Source organism: Diachasmimorpha longicaudata, chromosome 14 (genome assembly GCF_034640455.1).
Source record: "Diachasmimorpha longicaudata isolate KC_UGA_2023 chromosome 14, iyDiaLong2, whole genome shotgun sequence".
NCBI lineage: Eukaryota > Metazoa > Arthropoda > Insecta > Hymenoptera > Braconidae > Diachasmimorpha > Diachasmimorpha longicaudata.
Window position 1 is genome coordinate 5,068,465 of NC_087238.1, and position 19,156 is coordinate 5,087,620.

The window sequence follows — 19,156 nt, forward strand, 5'->3', positions numbered from 1 at the left end:
TTCCCCTCCCCCCGTTGAACCTCAGAATCAAGAACCGAAGCCAGTCAGCTTTCAGTGCATCGTGGTTCAGCAAACCCGTAGGAGCTCCACCACATTCTTACGGTCTTTCTTGTTGATGTTTTTTTTTTATTCTTGTTCGCGGATCTTTTAGTCTGCGTCCGTTCGAACGACTTTTTCCCACTGCATTCCTGACGATTTAGCAGCGATTCTGAAATAGATTGTCATGGTTTGGGATTATCTGATTGTGATTTTGGAATTTTTGATGTGATTGTGATGGATGTGATGGTGTTGGTGGTTTAGATTGTGAAGTTGGGGTATTTGGGACCTTTTTGACTGGTGAGAAATGCAAAATGTCGGGGCCAAGGGCCACACAGGATCAAGCCTTGCGGTCAATTATTTTATCTGAAGTCTGAGGATCGAATGCAGTTTGTTATCGGCTCGTCATCGTCGGGGAATTGACTTGTGGACTAGTTTCATGATGATTTAGGGGGAATGCGGGTGTAGGTTGTGATTGTTTGGGGTGATTTGGTGATGTTATCGTAGAGTTGGATGAAAAGGAATTCAGAAGGAAGTTGTGCTGGTGGTTGAGGTCATTGGGGAGTTGTTTGGGCCTTTGGCAGTCTGAAAATGCAAAATGTCCGGATACAAGGCCACACGGGGTCGTGATTCACGTTCAATGACACCACTTGAATCATAATCATTGAATATGTGGGACTTGTAGATCGTCCTCGTCGGTTTAAGAGATATTTGTACGATGATTCAGGTGTGGTACCATAGATTGTCGTGATTTTTCCGGATTTGGTGATGATTCTGGGACTTGAATTGAGCTGATTATGATGGAAGTGATAGTGCTCGTGATTTAAGTTATCAGTTACTGTTGTCTGGGGTCTTTGACAGTCTCATGATCCATAATGCCCTGCCACAGGGTCATGTGGGGTCATAGTTCACCTTCAGTTACTCCCACCGAGTCCCAATGATCAAATACATCGGACTTTTAGTATCATCTTCAGTGATACACAAGTAGAATACGTTTTGGGCCCAATTTGGGAGAATTCCGGTTGGATTGTAATGAGTGTTGTTTTGGGATTTTGATGGTGTAATGTGGTGTGCCACGAGGCCTTCGATTTTATTACGTTTAATTACATCAACTGAATCACAATTACTGGATATGCATAATTATCGATACGGCTGGTGGGCATGAGTATCCTGGACAGGTCCCTGACGGTGTTTTACCATCACCTGGTTGCATTACGTGCCGGATTGGAAATATCTCCGGATTACGTCGGGTGGTTTATTGGAATTTTCAGTGGTGATTTTCGTGGAAAGGGAGAGAAGGCCAAAGAGTACCTGCTGTGTTTGCATTGCGGCTTTGGGGGGGATACCTTCAAACAAATTCTACCCTTCAGAATGGCCCTCAATCATTGACCTGTGCTTTACACTGAAGGAAAATGCGTAAGTTGAAAATTTATGATGGGGGGAGGGGGGGATGGAGGTGATAAAAGCGTGGGAAGTCCAAAAGGTTCTGAGCTGAATATAAATAAATAAAAAAAAATGTAGATATTTATTTATTTATTTATTTATTTATTTTGGTGGCTCACAGTTGAATTTTTATTTCAGGTGATGGAACAATCATATACTATATAATTTTATAATTAAAAATATTATTTTAAGTCAATTGGGTTCTGGTGATTCGGTTGATGATTCACAATTGTTAGAGTTGAACTAAAAATAATCGTAATGAGATTCAATAAAATATTTCTTATTCATGATTTTGGCAACCAGTTGTGTGTGGACTAGTCCGGAATTCCGTACAGTCGTCTATGGTAAATAACCTGTGCTGTTGGTATGAAAATATGCAAAGCGAGTTTCGCCCACGCAAACGCAAAAGCATCCGCAACACAGTGGTTGGTTGAAACTCGGCTCGCATATTACTCCATGTGACACCCAGAGAGTCATTTACTGGGATGAAAACATACACAAATACCTCTACCTCTTAGTGGTCATTTATTTATCAATATTTTCAGGATAGGCGCTCGAGAGCAATTTAGGGGCATTATTATTCAAATTATTCGTCATATTTTAGGATGAAATTGTCGTTTGGATGGAGTTATGACCCTAGGATTTTTTTTTTATTGTAGCTCATGGGGTGTCATTAGTTGCATTCCGAGAATTTCAATCTGAATGAAGAATCAACGGTTAGATTGTTAATTTATTTTCTTCTCGAAGGGATTAGCATTCGTTCACGAGACTATGATTTACTTCTAGACGTTTTCTTTCATCGCGTTAATTGGCAGATCCTCGGGGGAAAATTTAAGGTGCATTCCATGACAATCGATATCCACATTCATTGAATAAACGCAAAAACACTTTCTAATCTCTTAAAGACGGGGCTCCTGAACCCCGCAAAAACAAAGTTACGGAATTGTTAATTGTTCTCGTTCTAACGGTCACTCACAGACAATTATTATTGCATAATTAATTTCTCAGGAGTAAATATTGTTAAATACTTCATTTCAAGCGCCCCTCCCCCCTTCAACCCCCCCACAATCAATCCAAATAAATCCTCGTGGTATCACCGACCATTGGCGATGGCTCAGCAAAACCGATACATTTCCAAACATAAAAAAAAAAAAAAATCTAGAAAGTGCCATATGGGATTGCTCATGGCATATGTATTCCCTGCATAAAAGCTTTCAATACATATTCCTACACAGTGTTGCCTGGGACACACTACGAATGGCAGATAATATGCAATATCCCTGGAGGATCGACTCTCACGAGCAACGTGATATTGCCTGGATATTTCATACCCTTTCGCGCACTGCGTTCAGTCATTCGTTCTCATCTACACAGCACAGAGTGAAAATATTCGACATTAGGTGTGAATAAAAAAAAAAATTAGCTGAAGTACGTGGAAATTGAGTTGAATGAAATAAATAAAAAAATGTGGGAACGAAAGGGTTGAACTTCTTGTCTGGTTCATTGGTTCATTTCTTTAGTGGTAGTTAGGGGTGATTTCAGGGGAAGTATGTTGAATTGGACTAATTAGGGTATAAATATATAGCACACATGTCTGATCGATAGGTTTTATGTATTGGAAAAATATGGGGACGTGACTCGAACTGTTTATTGGGAAAGTAAATATTTTCATGGCGGTTGGAAGACGAAGAAAAATATATGAGCCCTCGGGGGATGTTAAAAAAATTGAGAAGTCTTGGTATTTAATGGTGACCCATACGACAAAATATTGGTGATATGATTGACGATGGTGTGGATTTTTATGACGTTGAATTCACAGGAAATATTCCATATACATGGAAATTTTATAATTAATTATTCTGTCACGTTATTCCCGGACGCTCGGTATTTCGTTGTTTTTATATCCTCTCTGGTGCTCCTCCATCATCCACCAGTGAAATAAAAAGTCAGTATCTAGGTGGGAGGAGAAATCTTCAGGAGAAATTTTGCTCGAGTCTCTAGTTAAAAACTCTTGTCTCGGTGTCACCTTGAGAGAACAAAACTTACCACCGAACTTTTCCACTCCTTCTCGTGACGCCATATTTCCTCTGTTTTTCCTCACTCACCCACTTTCAACCCTCATTACTCCTCCCCACCTACCCAACGATATCTTATGAAACCCCAAAGTTTTCCGAGTGACTATCAAAAATTGATTAGTGAGAGAGTGAATGGAGGGGTTCGGGCGAATGAAAGCCGAGTGTTTCGGTAAATTGATGTGAAAAATTTATGAAATTCATAATTTATCTAATTATGGTCTATTGCAAATTAAGAAAATGAGATTCCAAGAGATTTTCTAAAAGCTCGACTGAGAGGTGAGTCACTTTATCGCGATTCACGTCATTACTGAATTATTAATAAAAAAATCATCTTCATTTGTCACTTCTATCGATTTTCCCGCCTTTTTGATGTATTCAAAATATAAAAACCGTTCAATTTCACTCATCGGTGAAATTCCTAAAAATTTCCAAATGTGGGGATCTAATTTCCAACGATTAAATCCCACCCAAAGAACTAGTTCAAATCTAATCATTGATTGCACTGACGTCATCGATTGCTCACTCACTAAACTTTGATTACATCGTGGAGTGACAAACGGCTTAGGTAGGTGACTAGTTCATTCGGAATTCGTCTAGGCGTGATTCCTTAAAAGTATTTATTGATAACGTCTGCCAGGAGCAGAAATACTATTTCCGGAGGAGTCAAAGGAAGCAGAAGAAAACTTTATTGCTCTGTGTCAAGGACTGGCTTGAGAGATAAACGATCATCTTTTCCCGTGAGTTCTGGAGAAAGAAGTCTCACCTTATCTCGGGTAATTCTTACTTTTTTTTTTTTTATTGAGGAGACACTCTGGAGTTATCAGTCACTGGGGAATGAGTTTAGTTGTGAGTTGGATGGGCCAGGAACGAAGTGAGTGTTATTTCGTTGGTGGAAGCGATGGCAGAGGTAGAGGATAATTGGGCATTTTGAAATTCTTCATTTTTGGATGTGTCTGGACCGGTTGATAGTTTATAGCTCAACGTTTCACCGGACGACGCAGCGGGTTTTTGTGATGGTAGTGATTGATAATGACTAACGACTTCCCCAAGTCTGAGATGTTTTTTTTTTATTTCCAAATGTGATGTGATAGTGATGGGATTTATCGGATAATTAAATCAAGGAAGAAGTGTGTTGGTAAATTTTGGAATGAAATTCTTTCGACTGTGGCTTCATCGAAAATTCAGGGAATTTTTGTCGTGGATGAGTGACTGGTTGATGAAGAGGTTGATAACAAGTGAATTTTTATTTAATTAGTCCATGAAGATAAATAGAAATTTGGAAAACGTATTTTTTATGAAGAGATCGAATAAAAGTTGATGCTCAATTAAATTGCAAAATCGATCGAAGAAAAATTCGAAAAATAGAGTCAAACGTTGGGGGACAATTGCCAGTTAACCCTTGTGCTCCACAATTTCCCTCTGTATGTCTGCAACCACTTATCGTATGCCCTACAAATGCTTGACTCGGAGATTACGATTCACCGATCAAACAGAACGCGCGCCTATCTGATGTTACCTCTACAACACCTTTTCCCATTTTCCCAGTGGTATACCACCACCACCACCGAGCCACTATCACCAATCGTCGAGGAACTATATCACAAACCCACTAGATCGAATAATTGAAAATAATTTCCCGTGGGAATCTCCACACCGCGCACACGGTATGGAAATCCCATCAAAGCCAAAAAATAGAAGTTCCATGAAACATGACAATATCGAAATTCGTATAGAATTTCACAGAGTTGGAGAATATATTTTTTTATTTTTTATACACATTCGTGAGTTTTAAATGGATACAAAAAAAAATGACCTGGAAATATAATCGTTTGACCGATGGAAAAAAAGTTCTTTTTAAAATATTTCAAAGAATAATTTGAATTGGCTCAATTTTCTAAAATACATAAGATATGTTTTACATATATTTTGTTATTTTTTACATAAAAATTGAGGTTTTTAATTTTTAAGATTATGAACAACTCAAATTTTTATTTTAGTCTCCCAATTTGAATAAAAGAAGAATTTCCTTTGATTAACAACTATAATTAAAATTATTTCTCTTCTCTTCACGTGACCTGGCAATACATTTTACTAGTGAAAAAATTTCTGCTGATTCATTCCTCCATTCCCATTAATCCTCTTCAGATAAAATTCTCTGATTTATTTCCACAGCCGTTGAAAATTTAGATTAAAAATTTCCCAGCGCTTCTTGAGAATTTTTTTTATCAAATTGTCCCCCGTTCAATCAACAGAACACTCGTGAGGCTATCAACTAAATGAATCTTTTGTTCCGAATAAATTAATGGAGTTTCAGAAAAATCCTTGGAACTCTCATTCTGCTTCACCTTAACCAAGCATCCACCTTCCGCTGACTCACCCCACATGAAACCTCCCCTCCCCCCAGATTGCTCATTCGCGAAAAAAAAAAGTACAAAGTGACTAGTAACGACGAGAAGAGCCCTTGTAGACAAGAGTTGTGCAGACTGAATGCTGGATGATGAATGCAAAGCGTAGACGATAAAGCTTCCCCATCTCAAGCATTATCGCCCGAGGAATTTACACGTGTGTAGGAAAAAAAAATTGCAAAAGAACCCTCAGATGAATAAAAAAACATCGCCGGAAGAATTTTCTTTCTCGAAAAAAAAAAAAGAAAAAGTGCATTGGGCCCATTAAGGCCTTGATTAATCATCCACTCACTGGATACCTCCACACAGAGAGAGGATTTTGAAAAAAGATAGCGTGCGGGTATGATAAAACGAGTTGAGATGATTTTTCCAAGCGAAATGCACCAGAAAGAGCAGAAAAATCCAGTTACGTCAGTTATTTTAGTGAAAAATACCGGGAAAAATTCCGATTCAACACGACAGAATCCTTTTGCCGGAACTCTTCGTTCCCCCTCGACAACCAGGAACATGAGCTCCACGTGATCTGGTAATTCGTCCAGCATCAGAATTTTTCTGATACCACCAGAATTTCATTTATCAATTTATCGGAATTTACTCATAAAAAAATTCAATACATTTCTTTCTCAATTCATCAGTTTAATTTCCCTCATTTTTTATGTTCCAGGTGAGGGGGTGGTGATTTCTCCTGGTGCACAGGATACTTGGCACCACCAGATAAACAACAGCCAAGTTGATGAAAATGATGATCCAAATTATCTGAGCTTTTGTCGTCCCCAATTACGTGATTTATCTGACAATAGACGTCGTCCACCACCACCACCGATACCAGCAAAATACAAGATCAATGCACGGGATATAAGCAAATACTTCAATTATCCGAACAAGGAGAATAGTCCTGGTTATGTAGTAGTTGATGGTAGGATCGATACTGATGTGGATAAAATGGGCTCGAATCTCAGTAGGCACAGTGAGAAAGGCCTCACTGGACGTAGGACACAGTCATCTGGTAACCTATGTGATCCAAAGGGAAAGCTCAATCACGTTGGGAAGATACTCGTGCCATGCTCCAGTGGTCCACAAGAGAGGTAAGCTCGGATAAATCATGACCTCTTCATCATTCATTTCCCTTTGAATTCATCAGTTCCCTCGATACCGCATACTCTGAATTTACGACTAAAATAGCACGAAGTAGACTATTAAAATGTGTTTAATTAAATTTTTAATTACTAATTAAAAATTGGGGCTATGTAGCTGATGATCTGATCATTCGTCTTGATCATGCAACTGGTAGGTCATAATTAAAATTCCAAAATTGGGTGATGGTGTGTGCATTTTGTCGAGGGGAAGTGATTCGTTTGATATTTCAATTTGACCGAGGGCTAATGATTGATTCCAGTAATGATCATTGATTTATCCTGAAGGTACAAAATCTCAGGATCGCTGCCGAACAATCTGGATGACCAAGAATCCCTGGAGGACGATCCGATAGACAACAATAACGTGATATCAGACACGATGAGCGGTAATTTGGGTGGAACATTGCCACACAAGAAGAGAATTCATGGGGTGCATTTCTCGGATAGTCCGGTGCAGGCTCTCGATCTTGTGAGATATCGTTCCCAGGATTCGTTGGATGGGAATCCATGGAGGTGAGTAAAACCAGTAGAAACGAGGATTGGAGGAAAAAAAAAAATTGATTGAACGAGGAAAAAAAATATCTTCACTCGTTCCACTTTAGATTGTTCTTCTGTCGTTACAGATTTTTTAATTGAATAATAATTGTAATTCAGGTATCAACAGGACAGCGACCTGGATCTTGTTCGTTGCAAACACGGTAACTTCGACCTGGTGCGAAAAAATCAGAGCGTAGACACCGTAGACTCGGGTGTTAGATACTCACGTGTCTACGATGACAGATATCACAACAATCATTTAGATCTGGTTGGTACATTGCCAAAAAGAAGAATTGATCCAAAGTGGTGTGATCCGTCTAGAATTCAAGCATTTCAACAGCAGAGTAACAATCCCGATGGCGAGCTCTTGATGAACGTTGTGCACAAACCAGAGTGCGAATTAATGAAGCATCGTCAGTTTGATCGTTTAACTGATATTAAAACGAGTAGACTTGGTGGGGAGCCACAGGATCAGGGATACGCCTCTGAGAGGTCGCCTGAGGATGAGCATCCACCCTCGTTACCAGGTCAACCGATACTTCGTATCGTTCCAGGTAGGATTAATGGAATAAAAAATATTAGGAGATTAATGAGTCGTGAAGGAATGAATGTTATTTAACAGACCTGACGAATGATTATTATTGGGATAAATTGCTAGATCGGAAAAAGGATTTTCTATGAATTCCGAAAAAATAAAGAAATATCCGGGTTTTTCGAAAAACGAACGGAAATTTTAGATTTTATCAAACGTGAAAATCCGCAGTCTTTTCTTAATTAATTTGAAATTATGGTTGCGTTAAATCGAAAATCGCAGTCATGACAACAGTATTTGATTCGCGAAATTACGACAGTATTTTCGTATTTAATGAAATTCAGTTTTCAATTTTTTAAATAATAAAATTCCTCGTAACTCCAGTTGTACTATAACGTCCACCCTCATTAGCCAGTCGACTGATTCCTCATATTATCCCAGATAAAATGAAAAAAAAAACCTGAATAATCAATGAGTCGAGGATTCTGCGAGTCGTGGAGAATTTTTTAAACCATTTTTTTCATCAGAATTGTTGAATCGAAATAATTGGATCCAGTGACTCGTATTTTACATATACAGTGAGTAAAAATGATAATCAGATATAACAATAATTCCTTTAGCTACTGTCGTATAGGGTTTATTTTTCCCATAAACCAAAAGCTGAACAATTCGGTAGGCAAATCTTCCCCTCCCCACCCATTTTCATCCCCTAATTGCCCTCGTCTTACGAGTGGCATTACTGCCAAGCCGAGCTACGCGTCGTTCTCTAAATTTTCAATGGATCTTGGAGACGCTTCACTCCCCCTTCCTCATCCATTCACAAGCCCACGAAGACGATAAAAGGCCGCTTTGTCTCTTTATCACTCAGGGGTTTGCCCCTATTTCAGTGAAGAATAGGAGCGAAAAATAACTACAGAGAAAATACCTCTGAGTCAGGATGTTCGAGCCATTTATTTTTCACCCTTTCTATTCATCTGGCGAAATGAATCAGATGATCAAGGAATTCGCTTCCTCGTGAGTATTTTCGATCTATTTTACGCTTTTATTCGTTACTTCGGGGGTAACAATAAAAAAAAGTACCTGATAATCAATTTATCTCGTGAAATTTCAATTTTTTATGGAATATTCTTACTTCGACTGGAAATATCCTATAAATATTTTGTCCTGCAATATAGTACTGTAATATTTAACTGAACATTTCCTCGCGCAATTGTCGGACTTTCAAAAATTCTTCTCCAATTTTTTTTCTGCGGTTTCCACGGAAAAACTTTTTTTCAGTAATTTTTATTGAATTCTTCTCATATCTAGGCCATTCCGGCCGCACCCACCCTATCTTGTCTCGCTATTCCATTAATATGTCGTTAACTGCGATGAAAAAATGCAACGATAAGGATCTCCCATTTGCTCTCAAATACAAATTCACGAGTTTGAACAATTACAAATGGAAATTCAAGACACGAAAACAGCAGGAACAGCTAAACACAGTGACTCTCTACTCCTTCAACTGGTGTACAAAGCCCAGGGGGTCATCGAATGAAAAGTGCCTGTATGCAAATCCATGGTACGCTCGAGTCATGCCTGTTAGCACGATAATAACCCTAGAAACTGTTGGCCACCACATTGGGGTGGTGCCCATTGTACTCTGGGGCTAGCTTACGATGTGCGACACATCGGATATTGTAGACAGGTTTTGGATGGTTGCGTGCAAAGTGGTGTATCACGAATATCAGTGATAATTTTCAGGGTTAATTCCATTTGTTCACTCAATTAACGTGTGTTCATTGTCAGGGGGATAATATTTTTGTTAGCGGTGGTGAGAGTAATTAGATCGTTTAGTTAACTGTGTCAATAGAAGCGATAAAGGTCGGCGAGCTGTTGAGAGAGGGATGAAATTGTTTTCATAAATTATAATTCATCGAGTTAACAAGAACTTCCAAATAATTATTTACACAGAATTTAATTTTAGGAAAGAGTATAATTAAAAATTATGGAGGGGTATTTCAATTGTTCTTAAGAGGGTGTCAGGGGTGTAATGAATTATAGAGACGTTAATAATGAATATAAAAAAATTTTATAACCGGAAATTTAACCCGGAACCTTTCAAGCGTCTGATAGGGTAATTACCAAACAATAAATCCACCTGCAAAACCATTTGAACGTCATAAAAACCGTCTGTTTGGTAACATTGTATTATTTATCAATTACCCTCGAAACATCTCGAGAGAATAGTTATCCACCTTTGGTGCAGTTGACCCCGACAATAATTTCTGGGGCGTCGCGTGCCGGTGCATTACCGCTCAGCAATGTTTTCTATAGTTATGCTTCGTAATTATTTTCTCGTAAAAAAAAAAAAAACTACCTTGCACCAGCGCAACAGTATTGTTATGATCACTATCCCCCTCTTAGCCGTTGGATTTATTTGTATGATGAGGGGAAATTATGGGAAACCAGAGCCCCACGGCCTTAACGAGGCATTGGAAATTACGAGAATGGTGGGATTATGAAAGTAACTCGGGGATGTTCAATGGCTTTACCTTAAGTAATGAAGAAAAAGAGAGAGAAAGAAAAAAAAACACTAATCTCTGTGGGCTAAGATAAAGCCGGTCGAATTAATGACACTGGGTAAACCAGTTTCATCTGTGATTGAAGGTACGATTTCGATGGAAATTCATGGAATTTTCAATCAAATGAAATAGGGAAGTTTGTAATGTTCAACTTTCTTCATAATTGCGGCTTTATTACTTGGCCAACATCTCATCAAACTGTCTTGATGGTAGATTGAGTCTACAAAACCGGATGAAGTATTACAATTAAAACTTGACTATCCCACGATACTAGATATTTATCGTGGATGTATGATTAACCATCACAAAGGAGTCATAAGTTCTAACTCGTGTGAGTCAAGAATGCACTATTGATCGTTGGGTCCGCGCAGTGCTTCTCCTTATTCACCAAACTAGGCCAGAAGCCTATATAGATGTGCGTCATGATGCGTTTGGGTCATTATGTTCATGCGAATCCTCAAAATAACTCCAGATGATTAAAAGTCTTGACAACGTTTGCTCATATCCTGTGGCCCATTGAACCAAATCATGAATTCATGAAGCTGAACAGCTTGACTCTACTTGGAAGAACATCCATCAATTTTTGCCCTGGATTCACCTGATCATCTGATCCAAAATGTTGATCCAGTGTATCCAAAAGTTGAATTTAACTCATCCTAGAATTTATTTCAAATCCAAGCTATTCTCCGCAGCATCAACCTTCTGCTGACAATTCCACACCCTCGTTTCTTCGAATGGTACTCCTCTCTCCATCGTAATTCAAAAAAAAAAACCTCTGGATAAAATCATCAACAACTTTTCTCTCCATTTCCCCTGACAGCCTCTACAGCAGCAGTAGTTAAGTGGCCCTAGGGAGTCTCCTTTCATGCTTCAGAAAGAATCTCTCATGGACTAACCGCACTAACTCCTCGAGAGTATCTTCCCCAGTGATGATTAAGTTCCACCATCCGAACAGTATCTAAACGAACAGAAGGAGGAGTCACTTGGTGCTTCCAACGAGCTCATTAGCGGGCTTACCTATCCTCGAATGTGTCACATCTGTATACATGTGACCTCATTGCGCATTCTCTTTGCATTTCACGTAAACCAAATGTAGGTAAGCAAAATCTCACCACTCAAATGTTACTATCCCTCTCCTCCTGCTATTCTCAACTCCACAGAAACCTCTTATCGTTTCTGATGCACACTGTGTGCATTGCACAAGTTCATCCTCCCCTTCGCCATCATCACAATTCCAACGATAAACTACTTCGTGTGAATCCACTAGTTCCTACTGATCTAATTATATTCCCGTACATCTTCAACAGAAACCTCATCAGTCTTTTTGCTGCTGAATGATTACTATGTTTCCATCCTTCTGAATGACGAAGATTATCCTTAACAATCATCAGGATTTTGTTCTGATTATATTTGTGATTTTATTACCTGAATTTTGTTGCCAGTGAATAGATTATTCAATACAAATATTTTGGGAGTTGGTGGATGTGACGTCAGTGGTGCAATGGCTCGAGGGGGATTGGGGTGAAACGAATGCCCGAGTGATCGTTGCCAGTGGCGAGGTTTCGGTTGTCATGTGAGCATTGGGAAACAACATGCTGTGAGGTAATCGTGGATTCAGAGGATTCGAGAAAAATTGGAATTTGGAACGGATGTAGGAAACAGCCAGTGCTAGAAAAGATTTGTTTTTGGATGATGTACGAGCTGATGTGGTATTTTCTTCCTGACTTAGTCTGGTCGTCTAGAATCTCCGTAGGGGCTCCTGGGGCTTGTGAGTCCCAAAAACCATGAGCCGAATTAAATGAACCGTAAAATCGATAACGCTCTTCTTGGCTGTAGTTTCTATAATTAATCAGCAGATGATTTTTGTTTATTGGAGATCATTCAGTGGAGACTTTCCCTTATTTATCTCCGTGGGGCTGTTGACCCCCGAAAAATCGAAGCTACGGAATTCAGGATTTTTTTCAACCCCTTCAGCTGATGCTAATCTATCTCCACTCGAGTCTCTCTAACTCATGCACCCAAAAATCTCCCTCCACCTCTCGTAATGGATCCACCTACCGTAATATCCATATCTCCCTCATTTTTACGAACATTAAACTCATTTTCACATTTTTATTTCATCTTCAACCGCTCTACAAAAGTCCAGAAATGGAATTAAACTGAAAGCGTCTCCAGATCAGAAAGTTCCATTATAGGTAATGCTTGTAATGCATGAAACTCTGCAATGTGAGTTTTATAATTAGCTTTGATGATGAACACTGTGACAAATTCGAATAAAAAAAAAATTCCTTGAATTTTTTATTGAAATTATTGACCTTAATGCCAAGGATGTAACAACGAATAATTTTCATCGCAACGAATTTGCGTTTCGTATCGATTCACTCGTGCGATGGCGCCTTGAGATAATTTAACACAGGGCCGATTGTCGATGATAAGTTTCAAAGTACATGAGCGTGAAGGAGTGGGAATGGAGGGGGAGAAAGGGGGAAAGGTGGATAAGTGAGTTGAGGATACACAAAGGAAGTCATTCGTGGCTTGGATTTTAGATTTTGGAAGTGTATGTCTGTGTGTGTTTCCACCTGTGTGCGGTTCATGCACCTGTGTGCCAACGGTAGCTCCAAAGAAGCGGACATCCGTTGATCCATCCTGAATGCCTTCCGGGGAATAGGGTAGGTGGTTGGGGGGAGGGGGATGGGGGGCTGTCACCAGGTGAAAATCCCACAGTTGTATCAACAATCTCGATTAGCTTAATTTGTACCTCGAAATAATTCCCTCTGACTTCAGAGCTATTAACAATAAAAACAACCGGATAATCGTATTTTTTTTCCCCTATTGTTGCTGACAAAAATATTTATTAACAGATCAGCCAGATAATTTCGGATGGACTCTCTTTTTCGGAATTTTTTATGTAAATTATGCAAAAAAAAATCGGAAGGGCAATCGATTCAGAAAGAAAATTCCCAACATATGATAAGTTATCATTGAAAATTAATTAATTTTTCAAATAGCGCTGAGTCGTTGTTGATATTCAGCAACTAATTTCCTGCATGTCCATCTCCTCTCCCCCCTCCTCACCCCCTTAAAATCGTTATAAATATGAACCTCACGATAGTGAGTATCAGGAAGTCATTCGCTACGACCCGAGGCATTTATCGCCCCTCACCCCTTTTCTCTCGTTCCATGAAAAAGAGGGCCAATGAAACAGAAAATACCACTGTTGAGGGAAAGAGAGGTCCTCCGGAAATCCGGGGAGAGCTCATTCTCCAGGTATTCACCCCCCCCCCTCCTCATCCACCAATTTTTTTTCAAACTCCATAATTCATAGTTGTCAGCGTTGTTCGGCGTTCGGTTGCTATCGTGCCTTAACACCCTCTCGATTTCTAGTGTAACACTTTACGGCTCTAACTCGTTCATCTTATAACAACAGACCTCTTGCGTGTGTACAATCACACACACACACATTCAGGGAAAAAATGCCAGATAAGGGAAAAAATAGGATTGCAGGCATTTTTCGTTTTTTATCGCTATCATTCGGCTCCTGGTGTAATAACCATTTCTTGTTCAGCAGCTATTATTCAATGTCATGTAGAATAAAAAGAAGACGGAAGTAGAAATATTCGGATTTATTTGGTATTATTAAAGGAAGATAGTTCATCTTTGCAAAAATATTTTTGATTAAAAAAACAGCTTTCGTTTTCATCACTCAAAGGTTTTTTTTTCCTCGAAGGAAATGTCGAGCGTAAAAATTTATATCGTTTTTTTTCCCGGAACCTTTTTGATGGAAAAATTTTAAAAAAACCATCAGTCAACTTTATTTAACGGAATTTCCCCCTCGAGAATCTTCTCTCACCCCCAATAACATTGGTAATTAACAATATAAAAAATTCATCAAATAAAACTGCTGAAAAATGATCCCTTCAGACTGCGGCTTTCCTGGAGTACGAAAAAAAAAATTGTTGTTTCAATGAAATATCACGATATTCACTTGCGTCATTGATCCCACGCCTCTGTCACCCCACCTACCCCTCACCCAACCTGTTATTTTCCCACGTAGTACGAGTAGGCTTGTGCAGCAGCCACAGCTGGCAGGGGAATAAAAGGACCGACGTTGTGACGTCGTTTCACTCGTTTGATGACTCAATAAAACTTTTTCTCCACTCTCCATTTTTTTTTTACTCTGCATAGAATAGAAAAATAATGGATACCATCATTTGAGGGATATACTGAGGGGTTGTAAAAAGAAATCACCCTCTCCCCCCTCACCTCACTCCACCCCCTACCCCTACCCCTCTTCTGTCCACCCTGCCATCCGTACATTGAAATAAAAGTGAGGTACATGCGTTGAAAGAGAATTTTGTGAGCCAGTGGTGGTATTACAAAACAATGAAGGGGTGGGAAATTTTACGTTTATTTAATGCTTTACTCGTATTTTATCGGATGTTATAAACATGAAAATTCATCTGAGCGATCGTGACTGACGCTCATTATCCCAGTGAGGGGGTGGGAATGGATAAATTGGCGGAACTTGTGGTACTTGAAATTGTTAAATGGGGGGAAAAAGAGGTAGGGGTAGGTGAGGGGTGGGAAAAGAATTTGAAATACGAATTGTATGCGGGTGGAGGGCCCACATGCAATGGCAATTTTGAGGAGCAATCGATATTGGCTTTGCGCGTTCATTATTGCATTCATTTGACCAAGCGTGAATACTGTTACCCCTCCACCCCTTATCCCCCTTCTGCTTCTGAAATTCTATACCTCCACTGTTGCCTGAATCCGTTCAATTGACTTGCGCCAATTTATATCACCAGTACGGTGTGTAGATGAGTTTTCAATGGAGAATAGAGGGAGAGAATAACAGGTTTAAAATGTGAATGCAACACTTATTCGTTGGAAATTAGTGGGCGGGGGGAGGGGGGGGGGATTTTTTTTTATTGGAACGGTTTTACGGATATTCCAGCGACCTGATTTATCATCGAATTCTTTAGTGAGATATAACGTTGATTGAATATTTTCACAGCAAAGTTCACACGTTATTTTTCTCGTGAGTAAAATTTTCCAGATGCAAAATTTACCTGGAATTTTTTTTCTCGATGAAAAAAAAATCCGGAAACCATTTGATATTTTTCAAACCATATCTGGTATATCCCTGTGGATATCTGTGTGTGTGACCTGCAGTTTCTGATATGACGCAAGCAATTCCCCACTTATTTGAAATAATTTCAAGATTTTCTTGATTCATTTTCTTGAAGCTCGGGTTATTTAATTCGACGGAAAATGTGCAGAAATCTCACCAGAAAATTTCTTCACTCTGGAAAGTAGAAGATATTTTTCCAAACGCGAATAGAAAAAATGTCAATCATGAATTTTCTTTTTGTCTGGTGAAAATGGAAGAAATCTGGGGATTGAAACCGAATCATAAATGGAAATGAAATTTCGATCTCTTCATGCCGTACAAACAAACGTAGCAATTTGCTTTCTGTTTCGCTGAACCACTCTCGTTTGCATTCGCTCTTTTTTTTGCCATTCCACTGGCTTTTCTCTCTCGTTAAAAAAAAAAAAATCCACCAGTCAGCAGTTGACTTCCGACATGCGCTTGTTTGTCCCCTGATTCATTTTTTTTCCCATTCCACTGGGCAATTATAGTTCTGGATGTCTGAAATAAACCCAGTGCACAATTTGTTATCCTCTTTTCCTCCGGCGGTCTCACAAGACCCCGTAAATCAGCTCTCTCTGTCCCTCTCCGCAGCCAAGAAAATGAGTAAATAGATGTAAATAAGGGGAGAGAGCCAGAGAGAGAGAGAGAGGGATAGAGAGTGTCGTCGGTTGTGTCCTGGAAAATTACCCGCAACTCATCAAATGTAAATTACCTTTTGTCGTGGGAGCATTCAAATCCACCGGGATGTACTCACAATGATCTGAACAATGTGATGAAACGATATGTCAGTAGTTTGGTTCTTTCCAATATCCGGCCGCTCCGGCGGAAAGTCCTCAATGATCTGGGGGGCCTCCCAGCGGGAAAGGTGTACCTGGAGTTCTATTCAAAGACTGGTGAAAAAAAAAAAAAAATTCATGCGGAACAGCTTCACAGAGGGAATGGAAAGAGGTATTCGTTTTCGAATCGTTGCTCCTGTTGTTAAAACTATTTTCATTCTCTTCCTGACAAAGTCTGTGTCGGAAACTATTGGAGGGATTCTATTTATCAAACGTTTCAATACTGAAAAAGTTTAGCAATAAGTGGAGGGGCGTATTTTTTCGCACGTTGATATATAATTATTTTGATTGAATATATAATTAGTGTATCCATGAGGAAATCCAATTTTTGGGCGATATATCCGAATCTGAGGGAGATAGCGAATTTTTTGTTACTACATTTGTTGTAATACTTAATTAGCTCGACAAAAAAGGTTCTCATAAAAAAATTTGTAGCTCCCTTAGATTACGAGATATTCATAAAAAAGTGAGGACTAGTCCAACATAAGTTATTTCGATTTGTCATCGGTATTGAAATATTTGGAAAAAAATTCCTCAGAGATTTAAAAATTTTACAACAATCTTTCCTCGCCTCCACCACAAATTACCGAGAACTTTTGATTCTCAAACTACCGCGAAACCCCTCAAACTGGTTTTAATTCAAACAAACAAAAAATTGAGACCCTCAGATAATTTTTTTCCTGTCTGAACTACTTCAAACAATCACCAGCACAAACTCACTCACACAAATAAAAAAAATCCACCCCCTCGAAAGTGACTTACTCCCCAGAAGTACGAATCGAAAAACACTTACAACTACAAAGCTTCCACCACCCCTCACACACCCCGCAGCAAAAGAAACTCCGTGGAGGAGAGAGACCCCAAGAAGTTACCCACAGACGAAAATAAAAGGACTCCACAGCCCAACTCACCATCAATTGATTGAATTTTTCATTTCAGAGAGCACGTTTCGGGTGACCCTGCAGAAAAGTAGCTGTGGGCTCGGGTTAAGTGTATCTGGTGGTGGTAGCGCTGGCCCAGTGAGAGTTAAAAGGCTCTTTCCTCAACAGCCAGCGGCACTATCCAACAAACTTCAACCCGGTGACATTCTTCTTTCGGCGAATGGTGTACCCCTCACTGATCTCACCAATTACGTGAGTTCAACTAAAAATTAAAAAGATCAATTTCTTTGTGTTGATATTTTTTTGAGGCCGTCATGGCCTCAACAGCCAGGGACTAATCAAACAAATGTATTTTTCATCGATCCTCTCTACAATCGGAACAATTTTTTTTTTGTCCATTTATCTAGGAGGCTCTGGAGGTACTACGAACGACATCGAGCACCGTCGAGCTTTTAGTGTGTCGACTCCCAGGGGATGAACAAAATATTTCACCCCCCGGTGCACCACCGCCCCCACCAGCACGTCGTGAGCCACCTCCACCCCTGAGATTACTCAATCCACTTCCACCACTTCAGATCGAACCCTGCGGGGTATGTCATTCTATTTGGGAGTATTATACTCAATGAAAGATGTAGAAATGTATTTATGATAGGCCTTTATTGAATAGAAAAAAATGTTGAATCCAAAGTTCAATCCGATCAGGTTCTTCGACTTCTTGGAAAGTTGACGGTGATTTTTTTTTTAAATTATTGGGAGCGATTTAAAGGAGAAATTAAAGAATTCTTCCATTGAATATTTTTTATAAACATAAATTAAATACGTCTGTTTCTGTCTAAAATTTTCTGCGAGAAACTGAGGCCTTTTTTATGACAATAATTATTGAGCCATTGCCGCGGAAATAAAGATAATAATAATAACAATAAAAAAATCTTTTTCCCTTGAATAGAAAAATGTCACTCTTCTATTTCCAGGAATTTGACATTGAAATGACTAAAGTGGGCGGAAGTTTGGGTTTCACTCTTCGTAAGGTGGATAGCAGTGCTTTGGGCCATTATGTGAGGGCATTGGTGCGCGAACCAGCATTGAGCGACGGTCGTATTCAGCCAGGCGACAAGATTGTTGCGGTAGATGGTGCACCCCTGTCACCAATGAGCCACGAGGAGGCAGTTGCATTGGTGAGACAGTGTGGACCAAGAGTTAAACTTCGTCTCTATCGAGACTTGGCACAGACTCCGGTATCAGCATTGTCACCGACTGAGCCCGATCATCCACTTCGTCCACCTCGCACGAGTCTCCGGTAAGGATTTCATTTCTGTTGGTATTCGCTCGAGAATTGTTGGAAAACTATTCATAGGAGGGGATGAATAAAACGGGATGAAACTTGTTGGAGCATGAACTGACTCAAGAGCTATGGACTATCATAACGTGATTAATATCTAATAATTGTAAATCATACATTCGATATAATACTATTTATTATTCGATTAATAATTGCTTTACACTTTCGTATTTCATTTCTGCGACACAAACAATTTATACAATTTTCCCCCGATTCA

The 19,156-nt window shown here is 39.4% G+C and overlaps 1 protein-coding gene across 1 annotated transcript in view; it reads left to right on the plus strand.

Moving 5' to 3' along the window:
• LOC135169289 (uncharacterized) overlaps positions 1-19,156 on the plus strand; it is a 51,555-nt gene that overhangs the window by 28,039 nt on the left and 4,360 nt on the right. The window contains exons 3-8 of the mRNA XM_064134148.1: positions 6,624-7,044; positions 7,381-7,608; positions 7,750-8,186; positions 17,659-17,852; positions 18,008-18,190; positions 18,572-18,897. Coding sequence (XP_063990218.1) covers positions 6,624-7,044; positions 7,381-7,608; positions 7,750-8,186; positions 17,659-17,852; positions 18,008-18,190; positions 18,572-18,897 — 1,789 coding nt within the window. The remainder of the gene's footprint in view (positions 1-6,623; positions 7,045-7,380; positions 7,609-7,749; positions 8,187-17,658; positions 17,853-18,007; positions 18,191-18,571; positions 18,898-19,156) is intronic.